The sequence below is a fragment of the Diospyros lotus genome, chromosome 11, assembly GCF_014633365.1.
Source record: "Diospyros lotus cultivar Yz01 chromosome 11, ASM1463336v1, whole genome shotgun sequence".
NCBI lineage: Eukaryota > Viridiplantae > Streptophyta > Magnoliopsida > Ericales > Ebenaceae > Diospyros > Diospyros lotus.
Window position 1 is genome coordinate 19,339,552 of NC_068348.1, and position 23,197 is coordinate 19,362,748.

At 37.7% G+C, this 23,197-nt stretch overlaps 2 protein-coding genes across 2 annotated transcripts; one reads left to right on the top strand and one right to left on the bottom strand.

Moving 5' to 3' along the window:
* Window positions 1-765: 765 nt before the first annotated feature.
* On the top strand, window positions 766-17,290 carry LOC127813731 (vesicle transport protein GOT1-like). Its single transcript, XM_052354859.1, has 7 exons — window positions 766-957; window positions 1,104-1,185; window positions 14,908-14,999; window positions 15,122-15,202; window positions 15,297-15,394; window positions 15,499-15,580; window positions 16,844-17,290. Exons 2-7 carry the CDS (start codon window positions 1,155-1,157, stop codon window positions 16,880-16,882), a joined length of 423 nt encoding a protein of 140 aa, XP_052210819.1. The 5' UTR covers window positions 766-957; window positions 1,104-1,154; the 3' UTR covers window positions 16,883-17,290.
* Window positions 17,291-19,061: 1,771 nt separating this feature from the next.
* LOC127813435 (putative invertase inhibitor) lies at window positions 19,062-19,818 on the bottom strand. Its single transcript, XM_052354395.1, has one exon. It carries the CDS (start codon window positions 19,779-19,781, stop codon window positions 19,188-19,190), a length of 594 nt encoding a protein of 197 aa, XP_052210355.1. The 5' UTR covers window positions 19,782-19,818; the 3' UTR covers window positions 19,062-19,187.
* Window positions 19,819-23,197: the final 3,379 nt, after the last annotated feature.

Sequence of the window (23,197 nt, forward strand, 5' to 3'; positions counted from 1 at the left end):
CTGCAAATAATATCTTCCATGGGTTGCTCAAGTTGGGCTTAATTCTTCATGGGCTTTAATTCTTCATTCTTCAATTTAATTTGAGTATCCAAGCCCACTTTTTTATGTCTACAAGCAAATAATTAAGTGTTATCAAATTATATATTACGTATATATTTATATGATATATTATATGGTATATTATATACTTATATATTATATAAATGATGCTCCATGCATGCACTCCATTGAGTATATGTATTATGTTATAATATATATATATATATATATATATTACACATAACTATTCAATTAAACCAATTTAAAATCAAAACGGGAGTTATAATTATAACAAAATTTTACAAAATTAACCACTAATCAGGCATGCCCTCCTATATATCAGCCAGCTCTTCTGAGAGCCAGGGTATGTTTTTCTTGAGTCCACATACGAATACCTTACACACTTACTTGCTCACTGACTTGGGTATTGGAGTACTTTGCAAGGAAGGGTCGGCGGGCGGGTCAAGGCATTGAATCAAGCATCCTGTTTTCTCTCTCTCGAATCCACTTCATCGGAACGGGCCAACGAATCACCGTCGACCAATTCCGAATGTCGGCAGAGTTAAAAAGTGATTCTTTGTCATCAAACTCAATATTTTCAAATAAAACTTGTTTTATCTATAAAAATTTAATATAATTTAAGCAAATCTTAAAAATAATAATATAAAATTTGCCCAGTCTGCATTTTTCTTAAATCTAACGAAACGGAATTCATTTTTTCCTAATTCAGGGTCACCTCCGTTTCTTTCAACCCCCCTCCCACCTCTATATATATGTGTGTATATATAAAATATAACTCCCAGTTTTATGGGGTTCGTAGAATCTCGAAGTTGCGTTGGTTCTACAGTCGCAAAACTAGTTTAATCTTACGGGTTCCGAAGATCGCTGTTTCGGTTCATTTTCCTCAGATTTGCTGAAGTAAGAACGATTTTTCTGTATTGAAACCCTAAACCTGAAATCAGGGTGGCTTTGAGTTGATTTTTGTTTTCTGTTATGCTTATTGGAATTGAAAAATTGATTTTCTTCGAGCTGATCTGTTTGTGTTTGCTTGATTTCTTGCGCAGTTTAAGTTGTTGGGATTGCGGCAGTTCAAGCATCTAATCGGGCTCGACACAATGGTTTCCTTCGAAATGAATGACCGAAAAAGTGAGTCCACGGAGTTTACTTCTCCCTGCTATAATACACGCACATACATTTTGCTGCTTATGATTCGACTTTCTCGTCTCTTTCTATGCTGATTAATAAGAAACAAACGAGGAACGAATTTTGGGATAGAAATTTAAATTTGGGGCTTTGTGAGTTAGCTTAAATGGTACTTGCATAGGGCCCAAAATTATCTGTCAGTAACCTCAGTTTGATCCACAGTATTTCCCATGCATTTTCCATTAATACTTTTATATGAGTCCTTTTCAGTTGTTCAGATTACCTCCAACTTGATTTAGTTCATCTGGTTGATTGATTGGCCAATAGTTCCAGGTAGTACATTACACTTGGTGTCCATCACTCATTCCTAAAGTACTGCCTTCTTAGGATCTGGCTGTCAGAGTGATTACTTTTTCTAGTTTCATTAGTTTCAATTTAAGTGACGAGGAATGTAAAGGAATTGATGAATTTTGTTGTTATTGTCCACCACACAGAAAGGACTGTGAACACCATAGGGATAATTACTTTTTAACCCATCTAGTTTGCACAGAGAAGACATTGACTCCATATACTTAAAAAGTCATCTAGCTCTTGTTGAGTTTGTCTTGAATTCATTGGTCAGGCCCAATAATTAACTTAATCCTATTTAGAGGAAAAATAGGATTTTTGTACGCCAATCTAATTTACAGAAGAAATAGGATCGTTTTATTCTAATTCAATATCACAGAGGATTGGTGCATCCAATAACATTGCAGAGTATGAGCAGAATTGGATCCTTGAGGGCATAGATTTATTTAGGTTTAGGATTTGAGAGAGTTTCTCCATTGTTCTGTCATAGATCCTACTTTGATGAAATAAAGTTTGTTGCTCCTTCACCCATGGATGTAGGCATCTAGCCAATCCAGTTAAATTTACATTTTTGTGTTTATCCCTAGCAACTAGTATTAGAGTTATAAAGAATTTCTGTTTTATCCTCAGAAGTGGTATTTGAGCCAATAATCACGACTTTGATATATACCAAGAACTAAAAAATTTGGATCCAAATTTGGAGTTGAAGCTTGGTTAGGACAATAATTTACAAAAGAGAGCATGCCTATTAGCCTTTCCTGAGGCGACATATCAAGCAAAGATACCTGCTCAACTTGTTTCATCCCACAAATGCACACACACAGAGGAAATGCAAGAGAGAATGTTGACCTATGCACAACAGTTCACCATTCATCACAACATAGCCAATATAGCATTTTGGCTTGTTTTGGCATTTGGTCTTATGAGAAGAGGTCCAGATTCAAATAGCATGAATATTGTGACCCAATATGGTATTTTGACCTGATTTATGTATTTTTAATTAATATTGTTAATTTTGATCTTGTAGACCTTTTGATATTGAGATATAAGCCAAATTAGTAAGGTCTATTGACCTAGTTTGAGCCAGGTTCTACTTGGACTGGTTTTGGTTGCTTGAACCATCTAAATTAGCTCATCCAATTTGATTTTAACCTAGTTTTATATTTGGATCATATAGATTCACTCTATGTCAATTTCTTGAAGGGGGCCCTTAGTGCACAAGGCTCCACCCTATGTGAGGGTCGGGGAAGGATCATATTTCTACACACCCTTTTACTTGCTTCTTTGCAAAGAGGTTGTTTCCACAACTCAAAACTCATGACCTTTCAATCATAGAGGAGCAATCTTGCCATTGTTAGCAAGGCTCACCCTCTCTATGTTGGTTCTTTCGATCCAATTTAATTAGGATGTCAATACTTTACTAGGATTTAATAGTGACATGTATAAAATGACCTTTTTAGGATATATTGGAGAATGTAGAGATTTTTGTTATTTCCTTATGTCTGGGGAATTTAAATGAAAGAGAAGAATGTCAGCTCCCCAGGATCTAACAATGGTGCTCGATTGATAGAAAGACTGAGAAAGAAAGGAAGGGAGATATCGAGAGAGAATTGGGAGAAGAAGAATGCAGAATTAAGGGAGAGAGAATAGAGAAAGAAAGATTCTGAATATTCTTTAGATTTTTCATACCCCGTGAAAGGGAAATTCATCACTATATATAGCTGATTTCTTAACCTCCCCTGTGCAGTAACTACATACATGTGCATGGGAATGTACCAGTAGTTGATATAGCAACTAACTCAGTACAACCCATTACAACCAACTTACAAAATATATTGTTTTCACCCTCCTATTTTTAATTATAGTAAACTCCCCTTTATAACTTAATACATGACAAATACCCCCCCCCCCCATCAAAATTTTCTTGTCCTCAAAAAATGCTGAGAAGGCTCACCATGCTGGGGAATCGGTTGAGTAAATCTGGAAGGTATTCCCAGGTGTTATTGTCTCGTTGAAGGCCCAACCATTGGACTAATACTTGAGGTGATGGGAGCCCCGTGCTTGTATATCACCCTTTTATCCAGAATAATCGTAGGTTCCTTAGGCTTGTCTCCAGCATAGAGAGGAGTAGGCAGAATTGGACTCACCTGATGTGTTTCTACCGATTTCTTAAGAAGAGAAATATGGAATACTGGGTGGATGCTTGAGCTCTCCGAAAGTTGTAGCCCATAAGCCATACTTCCCACTTTGGCAGTTATGAGAAATATGGACCATAGAACTTTGGTTGCAATTTTGAGGTAGGGTTTTGAGTTAAGGCTCTTAAGTGTCTCGGATGAAGCTTCAGATATACCATATCCCCCACTTGAAACTCCCTTTCACTCCTCCTTTTATCTGCGAACTGCTTCATTCTGTTCTTTGAGTTGGCCAACTCAGTTTTGATTATATGTAGTCTGTAGAGCTTGTTGCCTTTGCTGGAGGTAAGTGTCTAGAGTTACCATTGTTGAGGAATCTCCCAATGCTGGAAGTAAAGGCAGTTTGTAGCTGTAAAGGGCTTCAAAAGGAGACCTTTTTATGGCACTATGGTGGTAGGAATTGTACCACCATTGTGATGTAGTCTACCATTTGTGCTAGGACTTGGGTTGTAAGAAATACAAACACCTCAAGTATATCTCTAGACTTTGGTTAACCCTTTCTGTTTGTCCGTCGGATTCAGGATGGTAAGCGATAGACATGTTGAGTTTGACTCCCAATAACCTCATTAATTCCTTCCATAGTAGGCTAGTAAAGATCTTGTCTCTATCCGACACTATAGCCTTAGGCACCCCATGCAATTTTACTATAGGATCCACGAATACCTTGGCTATTTCCCACATAGTATAAGGATGAGAAAGCCCAATGGAATGGCTGTATTTGGTGAATCTGTCTACAATCACCATAATACAATCCTTCCCTTCCGATTTTGGGAATCCTTCAATGAAATCCACGGATATGCTCTTCCAAGATCCCCCTGGAATTTCTAATGGCTGCAGTAGCCCCGGATAGGCCACATTTTCTGTGTTGCACCTCTTGCAAGTGTCACACCCCATTACAAATTCCATGGCATCCTTTTTTAATCCTGGCCATTGGAAAAGTTGTCTAACTTTGTGTTAAGTATTTATAATACCAGAATGTCCTCCAAGGGGTGAATTATGCAAAGCTTCAATCACCTTCTGTCTGAATCTTTCATCATTCCCCAAAACCAACCTCCCTTGGTACCTTATGATGCCATTGGTCAATGTATACTCCAGTTTAGCGGTTGGATTGACTACTAACTGTTGTAGTAGCTCCTTAGTTGTACCATCTATTTCATAACTCGAATTTATTTCTTGGCACCAATCCAAAATTACCATAGTTATCGCAACTGAGTTGTCCTTTTCAAAACACCGCGATAAGGCATCTGTTGTAAGGTTTTCCTTCCCCCTCTTATACTATGTAGAATAATCCATTCCCTTAGCTTTGTCATTGTTGTAATCACTTGTATTAGATTAGCTTTGGGTTATCTCGGGAGGGTTTTATGCTGTTAGCATTTGTATATCACTTGTGTTATTCTAGAAGGTTTGTTTCTAGAAGGGTTAGTTAGCGGTTTAAGTCCGGTTAGTTGGTTGTAACTACCGGTTTAGTTAGCTTTCAGTTTTATCGCCTCTATGATGTATAAATAGAGGTCGGGTGTGAGGCATTTAATGAGGGATTGTATTGTCTTGGGATGAGAGGGTGAGAGGAGTATGCGCAAGGTTTTACTTGAGAACTAAGAGGGTATATCTTTGTATTCTTGGGTAAGGGAAACTTGCTGCAGTCCTAGGTATAAGGCTGGTGAGAGTTATAGTGCACGTAATCCTTAGTTTTCATTCAAGATAGTGGAGATAAGTGCCTCGGGCAGTCTGGATGTAGGTCTTGTTAAAGGACCAAAATAGGATAAATGTGTTGGTGTTCTTCTTTTCTTATGTTACTTTAATTCTTGCGATATTAGAGAGTTGAGTGATTCTGTGAGAGAGATTTGTTGTGAGTGCGAGTGTCATTGATAGAGAGAGAGTTGTGCAATTATTACAACAGTCATACCCGTTTGTTGCAAGTGAGTATGTAATCTCTGTTGCAACAAAAATTTCTGACTCTCACGGTCTATTTTAATCACAAATTTACCCTTTCTAAATAATGGTGCCATTTATCCACTGCCACCAATACAACTAGGAGTTCCTTCTCATATATACTTAACCCCATGTGTTTAGGTGCCAATGCTTTGCAAAGAAAGGCCAAGGGTCTACCCTCTTGAACCAAAACAACCCCAATTCCACTTGCACTTGCATATGTCTCTGAAGTGTTTGTTGAAATTCGATAGGCCTAGAATTGGTACCTTACTCACAACCTCCTTAAGTTCACAAAAAGCGTGTTTTGCCTCCTGGCCCCAACGGAATCCATCTTTCTTCAACAATTCAGTTAAAGGTCGACTGATAATGTTGTAGTTTTTGACAAACCTACAGTAGTAGCCAGTTAACCCCAAAAATCGCCCAAGTCCCTTCACATTATTAGGCCTAGGCCATTCCAACATTTTTGCCACCTTGCTAGGTTCAGTACTTACCCTTTAGATATGATGTGGCCCAAGTACTCCACTTACTCTTGAGCAAAGGCACACTTTGACTCTTTAATATACAAGTGATTGGACCTAAGGATCTCAAAAGTGGTTTTTCTAGTCAATGTGTTGAGCAAAGGAGGGGATGTAGATTAACATATTGTTAAAGAATACCAAAATGAATTGTCGTAGATATGGTTCAAAAATCCGGTTCATCAAAGACTGGAAGGTAGCCGGGCCGTTGGTGAGACCGAAGGGCATATTACAAGGAACTCATGGTGTTCTTAATGGGTTTTGAATGCTGTTTTATGGAAATATTCAAGTTTCATCTGAATTTAATGATAACCTAATCTAAGATCTAATTTGGTAAAAATAGTGACATACTTAAGCTCATCAAGTAGGTATTCTACAATGGGTATTGAAAACTTGTCCTTGATGGCTATGGAGTTTAGTTGACGATAATCAACACAAATCTCCATGAACCATTTTTCTTTTTGACAAGCAAAATGGGTGAAGCAAAAGGACTGTTGTTGGGCTGGATGAGTGATTTGTTTAGCATGTCCTTGATGAGTCTTTCAATTTCAGTTTTCTATTTGGGGGGATATCGGTATGACCTTAGATTAATAGGCTCTGCATGGGGTTTCAAGTTAATAGAGTGATCAAAAGGTCTTTTGGGTGGAAGGGAATGGGGTTCTGCAAAGAGGTCCTTATTTTCAATCAAAAGTAGACTAAGAGAATCAATTTCTTGTACCTTTCTTTGGGTGTGAGGTTGGCTGCTAACAACCACCTTTAACTCCCCTTCTTGTCTTGTTGTCTCCCCTATAGGTTCCACTGCCTAGATAGAGAAAAGTTGAGCCACTTTGGTGAATCTAGTTTTGAACATCCGTTGTAGCCTTTTACCCGAAATCATCTTGTATACTCCCATCCCTTGATTACCCGCTAGGGTCTTCTTACTGTCGTTTTTCTCAAAAGTTACCTCCATTTTATTGAAATCAAAGCTGATTGGATTAATTCCTTTCATCCAATCCACTCCCAACACCACATTGTAACCTCCCAACTTGAGTAGCTTCAAATCAGTTGAAATTTTTTTTCCATTCATCTCCCATCAGAAACCCTTACATGACAATTGGCTCATCACCTTGTTGCTGTTAGCAACGGTTACTGATAAGGGGTGGGAAGGAGCGACTTCACACCCTAGCCTCACCATAGCTTCATCCAAGAAGCTGTGGGTACTCCCACTATTTATGAGTACCATGATTGGACTGTTGTTTACTTTTCCTTCCACCTTGAGCTATTGTTCACCTCTTTCAAGGCATGTAATGAATTCTCCCCTTGGTCTTTCCTCTCAATCTCCGATAATTCCTCTCCTTCCTCAATGTCATCATCTTCTCCTTCTAATAGTAGCAATTGTCTTTTACACTTATGGCCTATGAAATACTTGTTTCCACATTTGTAGCATAGCCCAGCTAATCGTCTTTACTCCATCAGTTTACTTCCAGTGGTCGGGGTAGGGTTGGTGGGAGGTAAGGCTAAGACACCCTTACTATGGGATCCCACTTCCCTTGCTGCCATTCTACTTCCAGCCTGCCACCCTCCTGCGATTACTTCCCTTGCCTGATTCCTCTATTTTTTAATCAGTGCTTCAATATTCATCTCCTGTAGCCTTGCACATTCTGCAGCCTGCTTCATCGTTTGGGGCTGTATCATCTTCACCATGGGCTTCACTTCATCCCCCAAGCTGTTAATAAAGCTCGAAACAAAATACTCCTCGAAAAAATGGGGGTTGTGCACCATCATCTAGGATCTTAGCTCCTCGAACTTGAGCTGGTAAGCTTGTACTATCCTTTTTTGTTTGAGTTTATTAAACTCCTCAACTATATCCCTCATTCTCCTATCCCCAAATCTTACACACAGATCATCAGCAAACACACTCCATGGGCTCCCCTCCTTTACTGCAATCCACCCTTATACCAAACATCTCCCATATCATTCAGATAAGCAAAAGCTAGGGTGATCTTCTGTTGTTTTGGAATTTGATATAGGGAGAGTACTCTTTCACATCTCCTTGTCCATCACCCTGGATTCTCACCTTCAAACAATAGAATCTCGAGTTTTGGCATAGGATAGCTCGGCTGGTTGTGGTTAACCGGAGCTCCTAGCCTCCTTTCTCTTATATTTTCCCCACCGTTTCCGTATCTTAGTCGAACTCTGACGTTCCCACCGGCTGATGCTCCATTCCCACTCCAGGAAAAATGGGCTTTGTCCTTTCCCTAGGAGGAAAATTGGGTGAGAGTCTTACCGGATGCTGATTGGCGAACATTTGCGCAATCTGTTGCATTTGCTCTATCATTTGTTCTCGAAGTAGAGTACTCTGCTCACGGCTGCCCACCCTCTAGCATTTCATTGCTTGATCAATCTGGGAATCGACTCCGACTCCTAGTAAAAGATTCAAGTGTTCCCATCTGAGTTTGCATTTCTGCCATTGCTGTGGTTACTTGTTGCAGCTGGGATTCTATTTGTCTCATCCTTGTTCCTTCGGCCATGATTATGAATTTTGGTAACGATCGACGCCCAAGAATGTTGCTCTGATACTAGAATTGCTAGCTCCCCAGGATTTGACAATGGTTCTTGATCGATAGAAAGACTGAGAGAGAAAGGAAGGGAGATATTGAGAGAGAATTGGGAGAAGAAGAATGCAGAATTAAGGGAGAGAGAATAGAGACAGAAAGATTCTGAATATTCTTTAGATTTTTTATATCCCGCGGAAGGGAAATTCAGCACTATATATAGCTGATTTCTTAACCTCCCATGTGCGGTAATTACATACATGTGCATGGGAATGTACTAGTGGCTGATGCAGCAACTAACTAGGTACAACTCATTACAGTCAACTTACAAAATATACTGTTTTCACCCTCCTATTTTTAATTACAGTAAACTCCCCCTTATAACTTAATACATGATAAAGAATTGTTGAATTTGTCTTGAATTAATGGACCAAGCCCACTATTAACCCAATCCAATTTTGATGAGAAACATATTTTTTCTACCACAGTTTAATTTCGAAGAGAAATAAGATTTTCTACCACAATGTAATGAAATTGAAATGTCTGTGATCATAAAATCCCTTTAAAGCTAGAAGAGAAGTTTCACTAGATAATTGTAAGATTACTTTTGTTGTATGGCTCAAAATGTTATGCAATTAAGCACTGATGTGAAAAAATTTGAGCATACTGCATAACTGAGATGAGGATGCAAAAGTGGACAAATGACCATACAGTAAAAAAACAAAATAAGAAACAAGATCATATGTAACGAGATTGGAGTAGTGCCTCCTAAAAATAAGATGTGGGAAACTCAATAAAGATGGTATGTACATATAAGAAGAATACTGATAGACACACTTGTGAGGCAAGAGGATGAAATAGAAGAAATTTGTAGCAAAAGAAAGAGATGCTGACCAAAGAAAATTTGGCAAAAAACCCATAAACATGGCATAGAATACAATAGTCTTACAAAGGATATGGCCCTTAATAGAGATGGTTGGAGGTCTAGAATTTATGAATCCAACTCCACTTAGTGGAACTAAGGTTGTGGCTCTTGTAATTGTTTTAGTTTTAAGAGATTTTGTCCATTGTTATATTGTGTAAGCCCTACTTTGGCATATTGAAATTTGTCTCTTCCTTAACACATGAATGCAGGCATCTAGTCTTGACATGGTGTTGTAGTATTTTCTAAGATGCAGAATTTCTGTTTTTATCCCTAACATCTTCCTTGGTAATTGACCTTAACAGATTTATTAAAAGATTAAAAAAATATTGACACCTAACCCCTTTGGTTTTCACAAGAAACATATAACACTCCTCTAGTTTGCATATTTTATAAGTTAAATTAGCATGTAACCTCCAATATTGTGTCTTTGATGAATAATTATATATAAAAAGAATAATTCCACCTTGATGGGGCAACCCTTGCACAACCCCCCCCCCCCCCCCCCAAAAAAAAAAGAGACCAAGTAAATAAAATATGACGTAAAATATTACCATTATATAATAGCTCTACAAAAGACTGGAATCAAAGGAGACTCCTTTTAACAGAATCTGACTCTATGCACATCGAGATGAATAGTTACCAAGTAGCACAGATCTAGCTCCAACTCAAGGAAGCTCAGGCCTCAAACACAACGCCTCCAAACTTAGAAGTTGATATCATCCGCTGATAGAAAATATAGCTAAAATATACTCCAAATATCATGATATGCTGTGTAATGAGTTAAGAGATGATCAACAAGAAGCCATACCCCATTACATACTAGAAGCACCAATTCAAAATCCCCTACCCTCAATTTCTCAAATTAACAAGGCAGTGGTTGGATAATTTGGTTCTGTTCCTGGAGTAATTTGTCAGTTCACATGGCATCACTGCATTATTGCATGAATGGTCTACCATAGAAGTTTGGGGCACGCTTACATATAAGGGAGGCTGCAGCATAAAACATCAGTGTCCTTTTGAGAGAATAGGGAATATCACCAGTGATCTAGATAAACACACACGCAAACACACAAAAACATGCAACATGCTCCAGTAATGTGCAATATCTTGTTAGTGCTACTTCAATTGTTGTGGAGAAATTTGATCATACAGCAAGAACCTTTCAAGATAGGGTTCTACTCCAATTGCTATTGTTTTATAGGTTGTGGCTGCAGGAGCTGGATGGAAGATTGGGTTGCTCACCCGTCTGATAAGAAGCTGTCTAGGAATTCATGTCATGTTAACTAGTTCTGTAAAACTGATATATGGAAAAAAAGAAAAAGGAAATCTTGTTGTGTTTCCATGTTGTCCAATTGGTTTCACAATATTAAATATATGATGGAACACTACCATATAAATTATCTTTATTCAGCACCATCTCATGAAACTTTTCCATATGAAGGTGTGTTGTGTGACATCCCTACTTTTACCTAGGGTTGTGATTGGAATTAGGGAGAGAAACTAGATGATAGACATAAAGGGGGAAGAGAGAAATCAAAAGAGAAAGTGAGGGAGAGATTAGAGAGGAAACGAGAGGGAGAAAGAATTAGGGAGATAAGAATCCACTTCATTCATTCCATGCCTTTCTCTACATATTAGGGTCTATTTATATTCTATTCAATAGTAAAAGAAAGCTGAAAAATAGCACCCATGTGCTCCTAACAACTCACAAAATACCTCCTCCTACTACTACAACCTTCTTACAATAGTGTCCTTCTAACTACCCTTGAGTTGTGACATTCGCCTCTCCTTGAAGGGTTTCTTGTCCCCAAGAAACTTATTACAACCAAGTCTTTGTTTCTTCATCCAATGTCCATCTTCACCCATTGGTTTCTTCTTCGCTTTTCCTTCTTATCTTGTTTTTCCCTTCTCTTTTGCTTTCTTTTTTCTTTCTCCTCAACAGCAACAACATTATGTCTTGCTGCTACACCGATGGAAACATGAGTAAACAAAACAACAAGGGTCTCGGTCCCTTGAACAAAGAATTCCTTCCCTTTCTTTCTTTCATCTTGCTTTGCTTTATCCTTCTGCGTCCTCCATTGCTCCAGATCAGAAACATACTGCTGGAAGGTTTTAGAGTAATCAATTTCATGCAAGCATCCTCCCTTAACCTCTAGCCAATCTTGAACTGCCCTCCATTGGTTTTTCACTTCAATTAAGGCACAAGTTTCCTCCCAATTGACTGATTTCTCAGTTGGAGTTACCTAATTCATAGTGGGTAATTCAACAACTCTTTCCATTCCTATCCTTTCAAGAGAAATTGATTTAAGATCTCCACAATCTAAGGCTATTGTGGTCATTTCCATTCCAAGATCATTGGATCCCGGATTGCTAGCAAAAATCTCGACTTCATCCTCAACAGTTACCTCCTCCAATGGTGTCATATTGAGGGTTTTAGCATCCGGATTCTCAGTACCAGTGGGGGTGCTTGAGATGCTGCCAATCGTTGGACTGTCATCCGCCAATTCTTCAATCCCTTCTTCCACTTCCTTTTCTTCCTCATCAGCTTCTTGCATCTCCAGATTAACAGCCTTAGAAGCTCCATTGATAATATAGGTTTTGGTCCTTTCTCCAAACCGGTTACACAAGTCAATTACAAACTGCGGCCAGCTCAATTCCACCCTTCCCTAGCTCCAATTCAGGAACCAAACGTATGGAATTCCCCTCAGATTAGCTACGACCATTTTTACCTTCTCCTTTTCAGCTACTTGGTGTTGGTAGAACACCCGTTCACATTGTCGGATCCACCATTTGGGCCTATCTCTGTCAAACACCGACATAGCCAATGGAGCAAGAGTGGGCAAATCGACACTTGGAATTGAAGTCGACAAAGTTCGATTAGCAGTCTGAAAGTTATGCGAACATAGGATCAAAAAATCGTCCAGCTGCCTACGGAGGTCCTTGATTTCCTTTGTTGCATCAATTAGTCCTTCAACCCTCTTCCTCAGTTCAATTCCTTGAAATTACACCCTGCAACAGCCTCTTGATCAGCTTCCAAGGATCTCTTTAGAAATTTTCCTATACTAAAATTCAGTAACCCAAGCCAATGCAATTGTTACTTCCAATTCAACAACCTTAATCCGCTTCAGACCTTGCCCTAGCAATATCCTAGATCTGAATCAGCTTTTTACCTGCTACTGAATGTCCTCCAAATCAATTTTCGAGATCTGATCGAGTTTGTTCGGCCTTCTAGTTAGCCTACTGTTAGCTTCCAGCTCACCCAAAACCTCTGCCTTAGTTATGATGGAGTATCTAAGGACTGTCGCCTTCCAAATTTCAGCTCCTTAATGGTTTGATTGGCTCACTTTCCCAAGTCATCGGAATTCCGCCCGAAATCAGTTCATAGTAGTCGCCTAGGAGAATCACCCACCTCACAGTAGTCGTCTTGGTCAAATAGCCAAGGATTCCTCCTGCTTCGCTTTGGCAATTCAAATATGAGCTGAAATTCACAGCCGCAAGACTTCTTCACTTCTCGCCCGAGTCAAATTAGAATTCGCCTAGGACTCACCTCTCGCTCAACTTCAAAATCTAAGTTGAGGATCACAATCAAAATCAAGGCAATTGAAAATCGCTGCTTGCGGAATTTTCCTTTGGACTGTTTCTGATGGCACTTTCTTTCACTACTCGGTCACATGCAGTGACCTAGACTTGAATTTCCGCACCTGACCGCGTTCAGCCTTCTCGCCTCAACCACATGCAACTAGTTTGCCGGAATCAAAGTGATTCAAGGATCAATAAGAGGCTTCCGAATCGGTTGCTAGCTTCCTTCGGTCAATCAGATTCAACAATCGCCCCAACCCATGCCCAATCACTGTCCAATTGGCTCCAGAATTTCCCAGAGTTTGCTGCTTCCTGAATCTCCTTCTGTAACTTGTTTGATTCCATACCCAATCATCGACCAGCTTCTCGTTTTCGATGCTGCTTTCCCTACGCCCTCTGATTCACTTGAAAATTTAAATAAATGTCCGGTCAGAACTCTTTTCAGCTTGCAACGCCTTCCCGATTTTGATTCTGCAACTGAAGATAAGTCTTTCGATTCTAAGCATCAACCTCCATTAGACCTTGCTATGAATCCCTGATTTTGAAAGTTGCTTGATCGGATATGATTTTGCTTCGCCACACTTCTTCACTTCTTCTGTGATTCAACACACCTCAATTCTGAGTCATTCGCCTGATCTCAAATCACTCGAAATCCGCCTGATCTCAACACCAATTTGAGCCGCCTTCCTCCGTTTAACAATTTTGGCGCAGCCGATAGCATTCGCCTTCTAGGATCAATTTGAATTCCGCTTCACCTCTCAGATTGGACAGATCCAAATCTCAATTTTGAACTCAATCACATGCAAGTTCTTCGGACTCAATTGTTGCTTGAACTTGCATGAATTACAGATTTCCGAAATCACCTCAGCCTCGTCTTCACCAGAGTTTGATTGAAATCACAGCCAAGGAAGGATTGGCTCTAATACCATTTGTCACATCTCTACTGTTACCTAGGGTTGTGATTGGAATTAGGGAGAGAAACTGGATGATAGACTTAAAGGAGGAAGAGAGAAATCAAAAGAGAAAGAGAGGGAGAGATTAGAGAGGAAACGAGAGGGAGAAAGAATTAGGGAGATAAGAATCCACTTCATTCATTCCATGCCTTTCTTTACATATTAGGGTCTATTTATAGGCTATTCAATAGTAAATGCAATTTGGAAAATAGCACCCATGTGCTCCTAACAACTCACAAAATACCTCCTCCTACTACTACAACCTTCTTACAATAGTGCCCTTCTAACTACCCTTGAGTTGTGACATGTTGGAACTTTATCTCATCTTTCCCTTGCTAGAAGCTTGCGTTAGGAAGGGCATCCAGTATAAAATTTTGCCACATTGATCTTTTGCATGGATTTTTTATTGTCAATCTGACTTTTAGAAGTCAATTGACATTTTGAATGTCCTGCAGACCATAACTTAATTAGGATAAGGTGCACTTAATGATGATGATGATGACAAAAATAAAAAATCATGCGATTTTGCTTTTGGTTGAGGGAATAAACTTAATTATATTTCTGGTGGCTTGTTCTACCATAACAAATATTCCATTCATAATGTTCTGTTTCTTAATTTCCAAGCAACTGAAATATGATTCCTATTTTTGTAATGAGATGTGCATTTAGATGTATTTAGCTGTGAACCTTCTTGGATTCATCTCAAAATGTTGATCAACTATAGCACTTTAATTACTTGTGATGATGCAGAGATTGGGCTTGGATTGACAGCATTTGGTGTATTCTTCTCGTTCATGGGAATTATTTTCTTCTTTGACAAGGGACTAATTGCCATGGGTAATGTAAGTAAACTTTCGATCATCCTTTCATTACCCAGCTTCTTCTGTTACTTTCTCTTTCCCATTTAGCTTATTGATAATATGATACCTCCTTAACATTGTGTTATTTGGCGATACTGAACCAGATCCTCTTCGTCTCAGGAGTGATATTAACTATTGGACTGAAGTCCTCAATGCAGTTCTTCATGAAGCGTAGCAATTTCAAGGTTATCTCTGTCTCCCTCGTCCTAGTTCCTGCCAGTCTCTGAGTATGCTGATGTTCCATTCTTATTTACCACCGTGCTATTCAATTTTGGACAGGGAACAATGTCTTTTGGTTTGGGCTTCATCTTGGTCGTCATAGGATGGCCTATAATGGGAATGATTTTGGAGGCATATGGGTTCATTGTTCTGTTCAGGTCCGCCAGATTTTGTTCATTGATTTCTTGTGCTCTGCCTGAATTACTTATTGTAAGTTGCTGATGGAGCTTTATTTATTATTTATTTTATTTATTTTTTGTAGTGGCTTCTGGCCAACACTGGCAGTTTTCCTGCAGAAGATACCAATTCTTGGTTGGGTCCTCCAACAGCCATTTTTTAGATCGGTATGTTTACCTTGCAATTCGTATGTCTCTTTTAGTGAGAATTTTCAATTAATTTCTGAGTTGTTTTGTTCCAAAGCTAATTTGGGTCACAAGTTTCTACGTGATTTAAATTTGAATTTAGTTTGGATTCTTTGAATTCATGTTGTCCATTTTGTGTAGTCAAGGCTTCTGTTTTTAATTCTTTCCCATGGGGGCACATATAGGAAAAGTAGTAAGGAAGTCCCACGCAATCAAGACTTTACATCAGTTTCCTACATCAGTAAAGTTTTGCTCACATTATTTGTTTAACTAAAGTAGATTGGCAAAGGCATCAATTTCCTTACCAGAAACTGAGACATATGTGAACCAGTGGAAACTTCTGGAAGTCAACAACTAGAAAATCTAGATATGTCCCGGAATTGTTGTGATTGCTAATGATATAAAGTATTTCTTTAAGTCAAAGATAGACCTATCACTAATGTTTGAATGATGAGTTCATTTCCCTTCTTATTCATGACTTAATGATATTCATATTCTGTCTTTGGTAACCAGATCATGTAGTTTTTTTTTTTTTTGTAAATAAAAATTCATTAAACAAGAAAAAGCACAAAGCGTCTACAAGAAAACACTGGGGCATACCCCGCAAACACGAAAATTACATGAACCAAAAAGCATAGCAGACCAGGAAATAATGGGGAGCGGCAATGCTACAACATAAATGCCTCAAACAGGCAGTTTATTTATTGCATCAATGCCACTCCATTCCTTCTTGAAGTGATTAATCAGAGAATCTAGACTATTCTCGTTACTGTTACTTTGTTGTGGCTTTCACAGTTAGATGTAGCATATTACCATACGTAATACAAAAATGGATAGAGGAATTCCTGTGATGGCTACCTGAGCCAGTAAGTTGACAGGTAACCTCAGATAATTAGAACTGATCAAGTATTTGGAAGAATTAGGTCAAGTATGTGTTCATTTAATCCCTTTTGGATGTAGCCTTATACACGTTGGCAGTATCTGAGCTAAATAGTCACCTAAACCAAGAACCATCAAAGGCCATATTTATAACCAGATTTGCACGGCCATTTCCATGTTGTCTCACCCTGCCATGCTATGCTATTTCTATTCCAATGACCTAAGACACCATTTTATGGATGGCTACTGGATTAGATTTCTACTTACTGATGATTTGCATTCAGGAAGATGTCTTCTCTATGTTCAGCATCATACTGAAATCGATCTTTGACATGAATTTTGCTTCGCTTTTGTTCCTATATGCAGCTCTTTGAACGATACCGTGGCAAAAGGGTGCCTGTATAGCTGTATAATTAACTTAATCAGATGTATGAAAGTGCAAGGAAGCTTCCCAAATTGACCGCCCAGTTGGAAGTGTTGTAAAGTACTGCCATGCCAGATGAATGGTTGGTTCGTTTGAACTCTGAAGGATGGACAGCAAACGATATTCTCACATACAATCATACAGTTTTGTTCGGATTATTCTTTAGTTTGGGTTATAATATTTGTTATTTTGTCAAGTAGTGTACTTGTTAAAAAAACAGGTTGATGAAGCGAATACCAAAAATACGAAGGGTGTTTCCTTTAGCTTATGCAGCATGTTTCGTTTAGCATACTTTGTATCAGATGATGTGATGTTTTTTGAAATTATCTTTAGTACATTATGCCTGTGGCAATTTTTATTTAAAGAACTGGGATAAAATTTTGACTGTTTGATTGGCAAGAGAATATTGTAGACTTGGCTCTTCAAGAGATTTGCAACCCCATCATCAGCAACTAAAACCACGAAGCACTCAGCAGGGGATTCCAGTCTACAAAGAGGCTAGCTAATAAGCCCCGCCAAATCGAAGCAGTTGTGAGAGAGGGCATTTTTTTTTTGGTAATATAAAACATAACCCAAATCCTCTGCATTCCATGACAGATTCGTTATAGCCCTCCCACTGCTCGCCGCCTCCGTATCCCATTATCCTTGTATCAAATCCTCCATTTTTTTCTCCCTGTAAGAGGTTCTTTTGTTGTAGATAGTAGTTTTTGTTTTTTTTAACAAAAACAAAAAAAATTCTATATAGAAAATGAAGATCTGAAGAATCCCATTCTTCATTCCCCCCCCCCCCCCCCCCCCCAAAACAAATCCTCTCAATTTTCTTTTTTGACATAAGTTACATAAAAGAAAAAAACTCCCTCTCTCATTCAAAGTTCAAACACATTCTAATTTTCTAAATTAAAAATTTGTTTTTTTTATACTTCTGTCATTTAATTGCGTCTTTCAAAATTTTTGATAACACAAAAGATTTGAAGATTTTATATGAAAAAAGCTGCAAATAAAAAACATTATCGACAATTCTCTTGGTTAGGATTTGGACAAATTATTTTTCTTAAATTTGAAACTAAGTTCATTCAAAAAGACCACTATTTATGATTAAAGGGTGTGGCATTGCACCCGACTACTTGTTTTATGGGCATTGAACGAAAATATTATTTGTATGTAATCTTCTCTTCATTTCTTTATTTTTGTAAGAAAATATTATTTCTTTATTATTTGTATGTAATTTTCTTACAAATAAATAAAACAATATTTTTATTGTCGCTTGAATACAATAATAAATTTATTTGTCGGGAAATCATTTTCCAACCTTTAAGAATCTTCAAAAAAGAAGGCAATCAGATGGTGCAAGGCATTTTCAGCAAAAATATTTTGATACTTAAGACAGATTTTTAAGAATGCTAAAGAATTTGCAGAGTTCTTGAATCAATATTAGCAGAGTTCCTTTTCTAAATATGGGATCACTTATTTATAAGAGAGTTTGGAGGTTTATAATAAATATCCTTAGTATTTCAAAATCAACTAAGATTTGAACTCTTGTGAATAGGTTTTATTTTTTGTGAGATTTTCTTAAAAAAATTTTAGGTTATCTTGTTCACACTTTTGATTTTGATAATATCTTTAGGGACTCTTCTGAAAAAAAATTTTCATAGGAGTCTGTCAAAACTCTCCCAAATCTTTCTTTTGTTAGGAGTCTGTCAAATTAATTTCTCAAAGATGACTCTTTTCGTCGAGAGTCCAGTAAATAAATTTTTCAAAAACCTTTATTTTGGGAAGATCTCTCAAGTGATTTGTGAATTTTTTCGCTCTCTATTTTAACCCTTATATATTTTATCTTTCTTTTCAACTTGTCCTTTTTGAGCTTCATAATTGCCTTGATACATATTCTTGGGTGAATCTTTGACCCAAGGTTTTGAACTTGTCCTTTATAAGCTTCTTAACTGCCTCAATATATATTCTTGGGTGAATCTTTGACCCCAAGTTTTTTTCTCTTCACCTCTTCCTTTGAGCTTTTCTCAAAATTTTCTTCATCTGCCACTAAATATATTTTACTGAATTTTGGTCCCCATGCACATCACTTTCCATTGTTAATTATGACAAGACTCACTCTCCATAACACTATTCATAAATTTGTTTGGAAAAACATGATTTCAAAAGATCTAATATCAAGTATCAACAAATTTATTGAAAAGTAACAGTCATCATGAACACTAAAAAATATAATAGAAGGGAGAATCTCTGGACACCACCAAATTAACCAATCCCTTGGCTTGAACTTCATCAGTTTTACACATTCAATTGATCAAACTTGGAACCAAAGGCCACAGGCAGCAACTTGATTATGCAAAGCGCAATATCACTCAACTGGAACAGACTCTCATTCTCCTCCGTCAATGGACTCACCTCGCCCTCTTTCTCCCTAAACCCTTCCTCACAAGTCACCGTCGTTTCCATCACGGCGCTCACTAGCACGTTCGCAGCATCAAGCTGCTCCGATAGGAAAGCCACAATGGCGTTCAGCAGCACCTGCGAGGAATCCGCGTACAGCTCCAGGCAATCCTTCAGGCAGCCGACGGCGAAAGGGTCGAAGCGGCCGCTGTCGAGCATGTTCTGGATGGTTGAGATGGTGGCAGTGACGTTCTCCAGGGCCAGCTCCATGGCGACAAGGGCCAGGCCTTGGAGGTTGGTGACATGACTGATGGGGATCTCTTGGAGAGAAGCTGAGCAGAAGTTGTAGTTGAAGACCACCGACAGGTCGGCGCATTGTTTGCAGGTGGCGTTGATTAGGTCGCCGTAGAGTGCGGTGACAGGAAAGTGGGTTCCATGGAGGAGGAAGAAGAAGAGGACGAAGAAGAAAGAACAGCGCCCCTGCAGCCACATTTTCGTTCGTTCTTTTTTGCCTTTTTCGGTCCCTCTGCTTAATTGGTAATTGTGGTTTGAGAGATGGAGTGTTTTATTTATATGTAGCTTTGGGTGGGACATTAATTGAAGTGCAAGGAAGGAAGTTTCTTTGAAAGTTACTGGTGTCTCAGTTACTCCTCTCAGTTACTCCAGCATCATGCTGGTCTGTCTTGTCTTGTCTTATTTTGGTGTCTAATTTTCTTTTTATAAAAAATGCTATTGTTATTTCATGAGTTATACTATGAATTACATTACATAATGTAATTAAAATGTTCAAAATATCTCTCATTCAAGATAATGAAATGAGACGGTGACGCGACGTGAAATGGTGAGACGGCATGATGTGGTTAGACACAAGAAATATTTTTGTTATTTATGATGTATTATGTAGTTCATGATGTAGTTTATAAAATATCAATAACATAATTCTTTTTCATTTTCTTTTTTCTCGAACAAAATCAAAGGATTGATTTGTACGCAGGCTAGCAATTGTAAAGATGACTCGAAAGAGAGTTAGCAGTTTTATTGCAATATTGTTGGTGGAATAAATAAGAAGGAGAAGTCCTATTATTATATGAGATTTATGAAGGTGACGAGAGTATTGTATTTCAACATGATACAAAATGAAAATTATTATTATATTTTTACAAAAGGTAACCCTTTTATGTGTGAAAGAGAAAATATATATATATATATATTGAAAAAAAATTATTGATAATACTAAATCATATGTTAAGTTTTTGTCATTTTAAATAAAAAAAATCTAAACAACAACAATAATATCATACAAAATTGCCATCATAAATAATAAATTTGAATGTTCACAAATGCTCCTTTAGAATTTCACTCTTAGGATGTGTTTGATTGAAATTATTTTCCATAAAAAATGTCACGTCAATAAAAAACTTTCCATGCTTGCTTAACGTTTTTCATGAATTTTTTTTTATTGATGTTACATTTTTAATGAAAAACAATTTCAATCAAACACACCCTTCAAGTTTTTACTTGCCACCATGTTGAGTTTATGGCTTTATCATTGACGATTTTGCCATCAATTTCTTCCCTCGTCACCAATCTCAAAGCTAAGCTTAAACTTAGCAATTATCTTAGGAATAGGGTAACTTAGAGGTGGTGACGTTTTTAAAAAAGGTTATTCATAGTCAAATAGGATAATCGTTTTTAAAAAGTTAATTTATAACTTTAAAACTAGTGTTGACCAAATTTTAAATTTAGTCAAATACTTTCTTCTCTTGGGGTGATTGATTTTGTTAGTATTAGTGTCATTAATACTGGATTTAGATGATATCTAGTAGTTATATTATAGAACTAATGATATAAATCTTGTAAATATAATAAAATATATTTTCATATTTTAATATCATATATTCATTCATAGTTCTCCAATTTATATATATAAACGAGTCATTAGATTTCCTAATGAAAGTTTTATTCTTAAGTGTTAAAAAAATGTGACAGACTTTTGGATCAAGAATTTCTTCAAGTGATTCCTAATCCTTAAATTTCTCAGAAAATGGCTATGATTAATTTATTACAGACTGGTACATAGGTTACTACATTTAATTAGTATTAGTATAAGATACTAATGATAAATAATGGTGAGTCACATCTCATAATTCATGAGATAGATATAGTAAACAATTAGGTAGATGTTAGTTAGACATGTATTGAATGTGACACAAGTGACTGATCACACAGTTGAGAGTATCTATGATCTGTTACTGGTTTCGATTGTATTACTGGTTCTTAGACCAAAGGCAACACAATTATCTTATATGTTGGTGCCAGAGATTTACCGTTGTTAAGAACTACGCAGTTATTGCGGTGGGAAATGCACTATGTGGTCTCTATGTAGTAACGTATGGAGCCAGGTGATAGCTAATAAGATCTATTGACCTTTGTCATGAGGTGAATATCTTATGGAATTAGCGATAATTGTGATTGTATATGGCCAGGGTGCACTTGATTGGAAAGGCATTTTTAATGTCGGAAGGAGTTTCGATGTGTCATCTTAATCACATCATGTTAGATCTTGGCATAGCTATCAAGTTAGTTAGTTTGATCAGTCTATGACTCTTACTCGATCGGGATGTTGGTTGATGGAGAGATTATAGTACATGGGAATCAAAAGCCCAAATAGATTATCTTGAAGTATGACTTCATTACTGGTAAAATCGTCTTGACTTAATGTTAATTGTCACTCAAGGTCTTTCGGGGTGCATTGAGGAGATGGAGAAATTCTCTTTGTATACCAAAGTGTTTGGTCGGCATCAAAGTGTTTGATAAGTCTCGATTGCTACTTAGTGGTGAATCTAAAAGGTCACACGCATATCTGAATGTAATGGCTGACTAGTGATGTAAAGTTGTAATTAATGATCGTTATTAACAATTAATGATCACACCGTTAAGAGTTAATAGATCGGGTTTAAATTAATCAGAGCAATTGTCAAGAGTTAACAGGCATGTCATTAAGAGTTGACGGGGGCCTCGATTTTATTATGAGATAATAAAAGGGCTATTAAGAGTTAATAACGGGCCTAAATGCAATTTGTGAAAATTAGAAATGAAGTAATAGAATCGGTTGATAGGTTGAGAACTAGTCAACCGGTTCGAGACTAGTCGACCAATTCTTCGAATTTGGTCGACCGTTTTTTTGTAGAAAGGTCGCAATTTGACACGATTTATCGTCATTTTTTACAATCGTTTCCATGAGATGCGTGGAGGAGGGCGACGACATAAGGACAATGTGCCTGGGGCATGCCTCTCCCTCTCTCAGCTTGGTCCTCCCCTCTCTTATTTGATTTTTTTTCGATTTGGGGCTTTTAGGGTTTAGGGCTTAATGTAAAAAGAAATGAAGATGCTTTTTTCTTGCTGCGTTTCTGTAAGCTCTTTCTTTGTTTCGGCTATTACATTATGTTTCATTCCAAGGCCTTGAATTCCTCCTAGACCCATCTCTTATTTTCTCCTTGACTCCTTCATTGCTAGAGTAACAATCCAATCCAAAAAGAGAGTCTATTTTGGATTTGGAAATCACTTATTCTAAACCATTTTCTAGCTTCATCATCCTGCAACTAGCTTGGCTAGCACATAGGCTAAGTTATAGGATTCAACCCTTTCTCAGAGCATGAAATAACTAGGCCCCTTATTCTTTTAGGGGTTGGATTAATCATCCAATGAGTTATAGAGAACAGTTTGACTATTTGGAGTAGGGGTGTTCAAAAAAATCGGTGCACCGCGAAAACCGGCCAAATCGAACCGAACCAAACCGATCAGATCGGTTTTTTTTTTTTAGCGGTCGAAAACGGTTTGGATTCTGTCCAAACCGCACGGTTTGCGGTTTGGACAGTTTGCGGTTCGGTTTTAAACCAAACCGCCAA

Excerpts from the sequence above, each read along its gene's own strand:
- LOC127813731 (XM_052354859.1), top strand. The coding sequence starts at position 1,155 with ATGGTTTCCTTCGAAATGAATGACCGAAAAA. Across the intron at positions 15,000-15,121 it reads GACTAATTGCCATGGGTAAT|ATCCTCTTCGTCTCAGGAGT; the intron begins GTAAGTAAACTT and ends ATACTGAACCAG. Across the intron at positions 15,395-15,498 it reads GGGTTCATTGTTCTGTTCAG|TGGCTTCTGGCCAACACTGG; the intron begins GTCCGCCAGATT and ends TATTTTTTGTAG.
- LOC127813435 (XM_052354395.1), bottom strand. The coding sequence starts at position 19,781 with ATGTGGCTGCAGGGGCGCTGTTCTTTCTTCTTCGTCCTCTTCTTCTTC.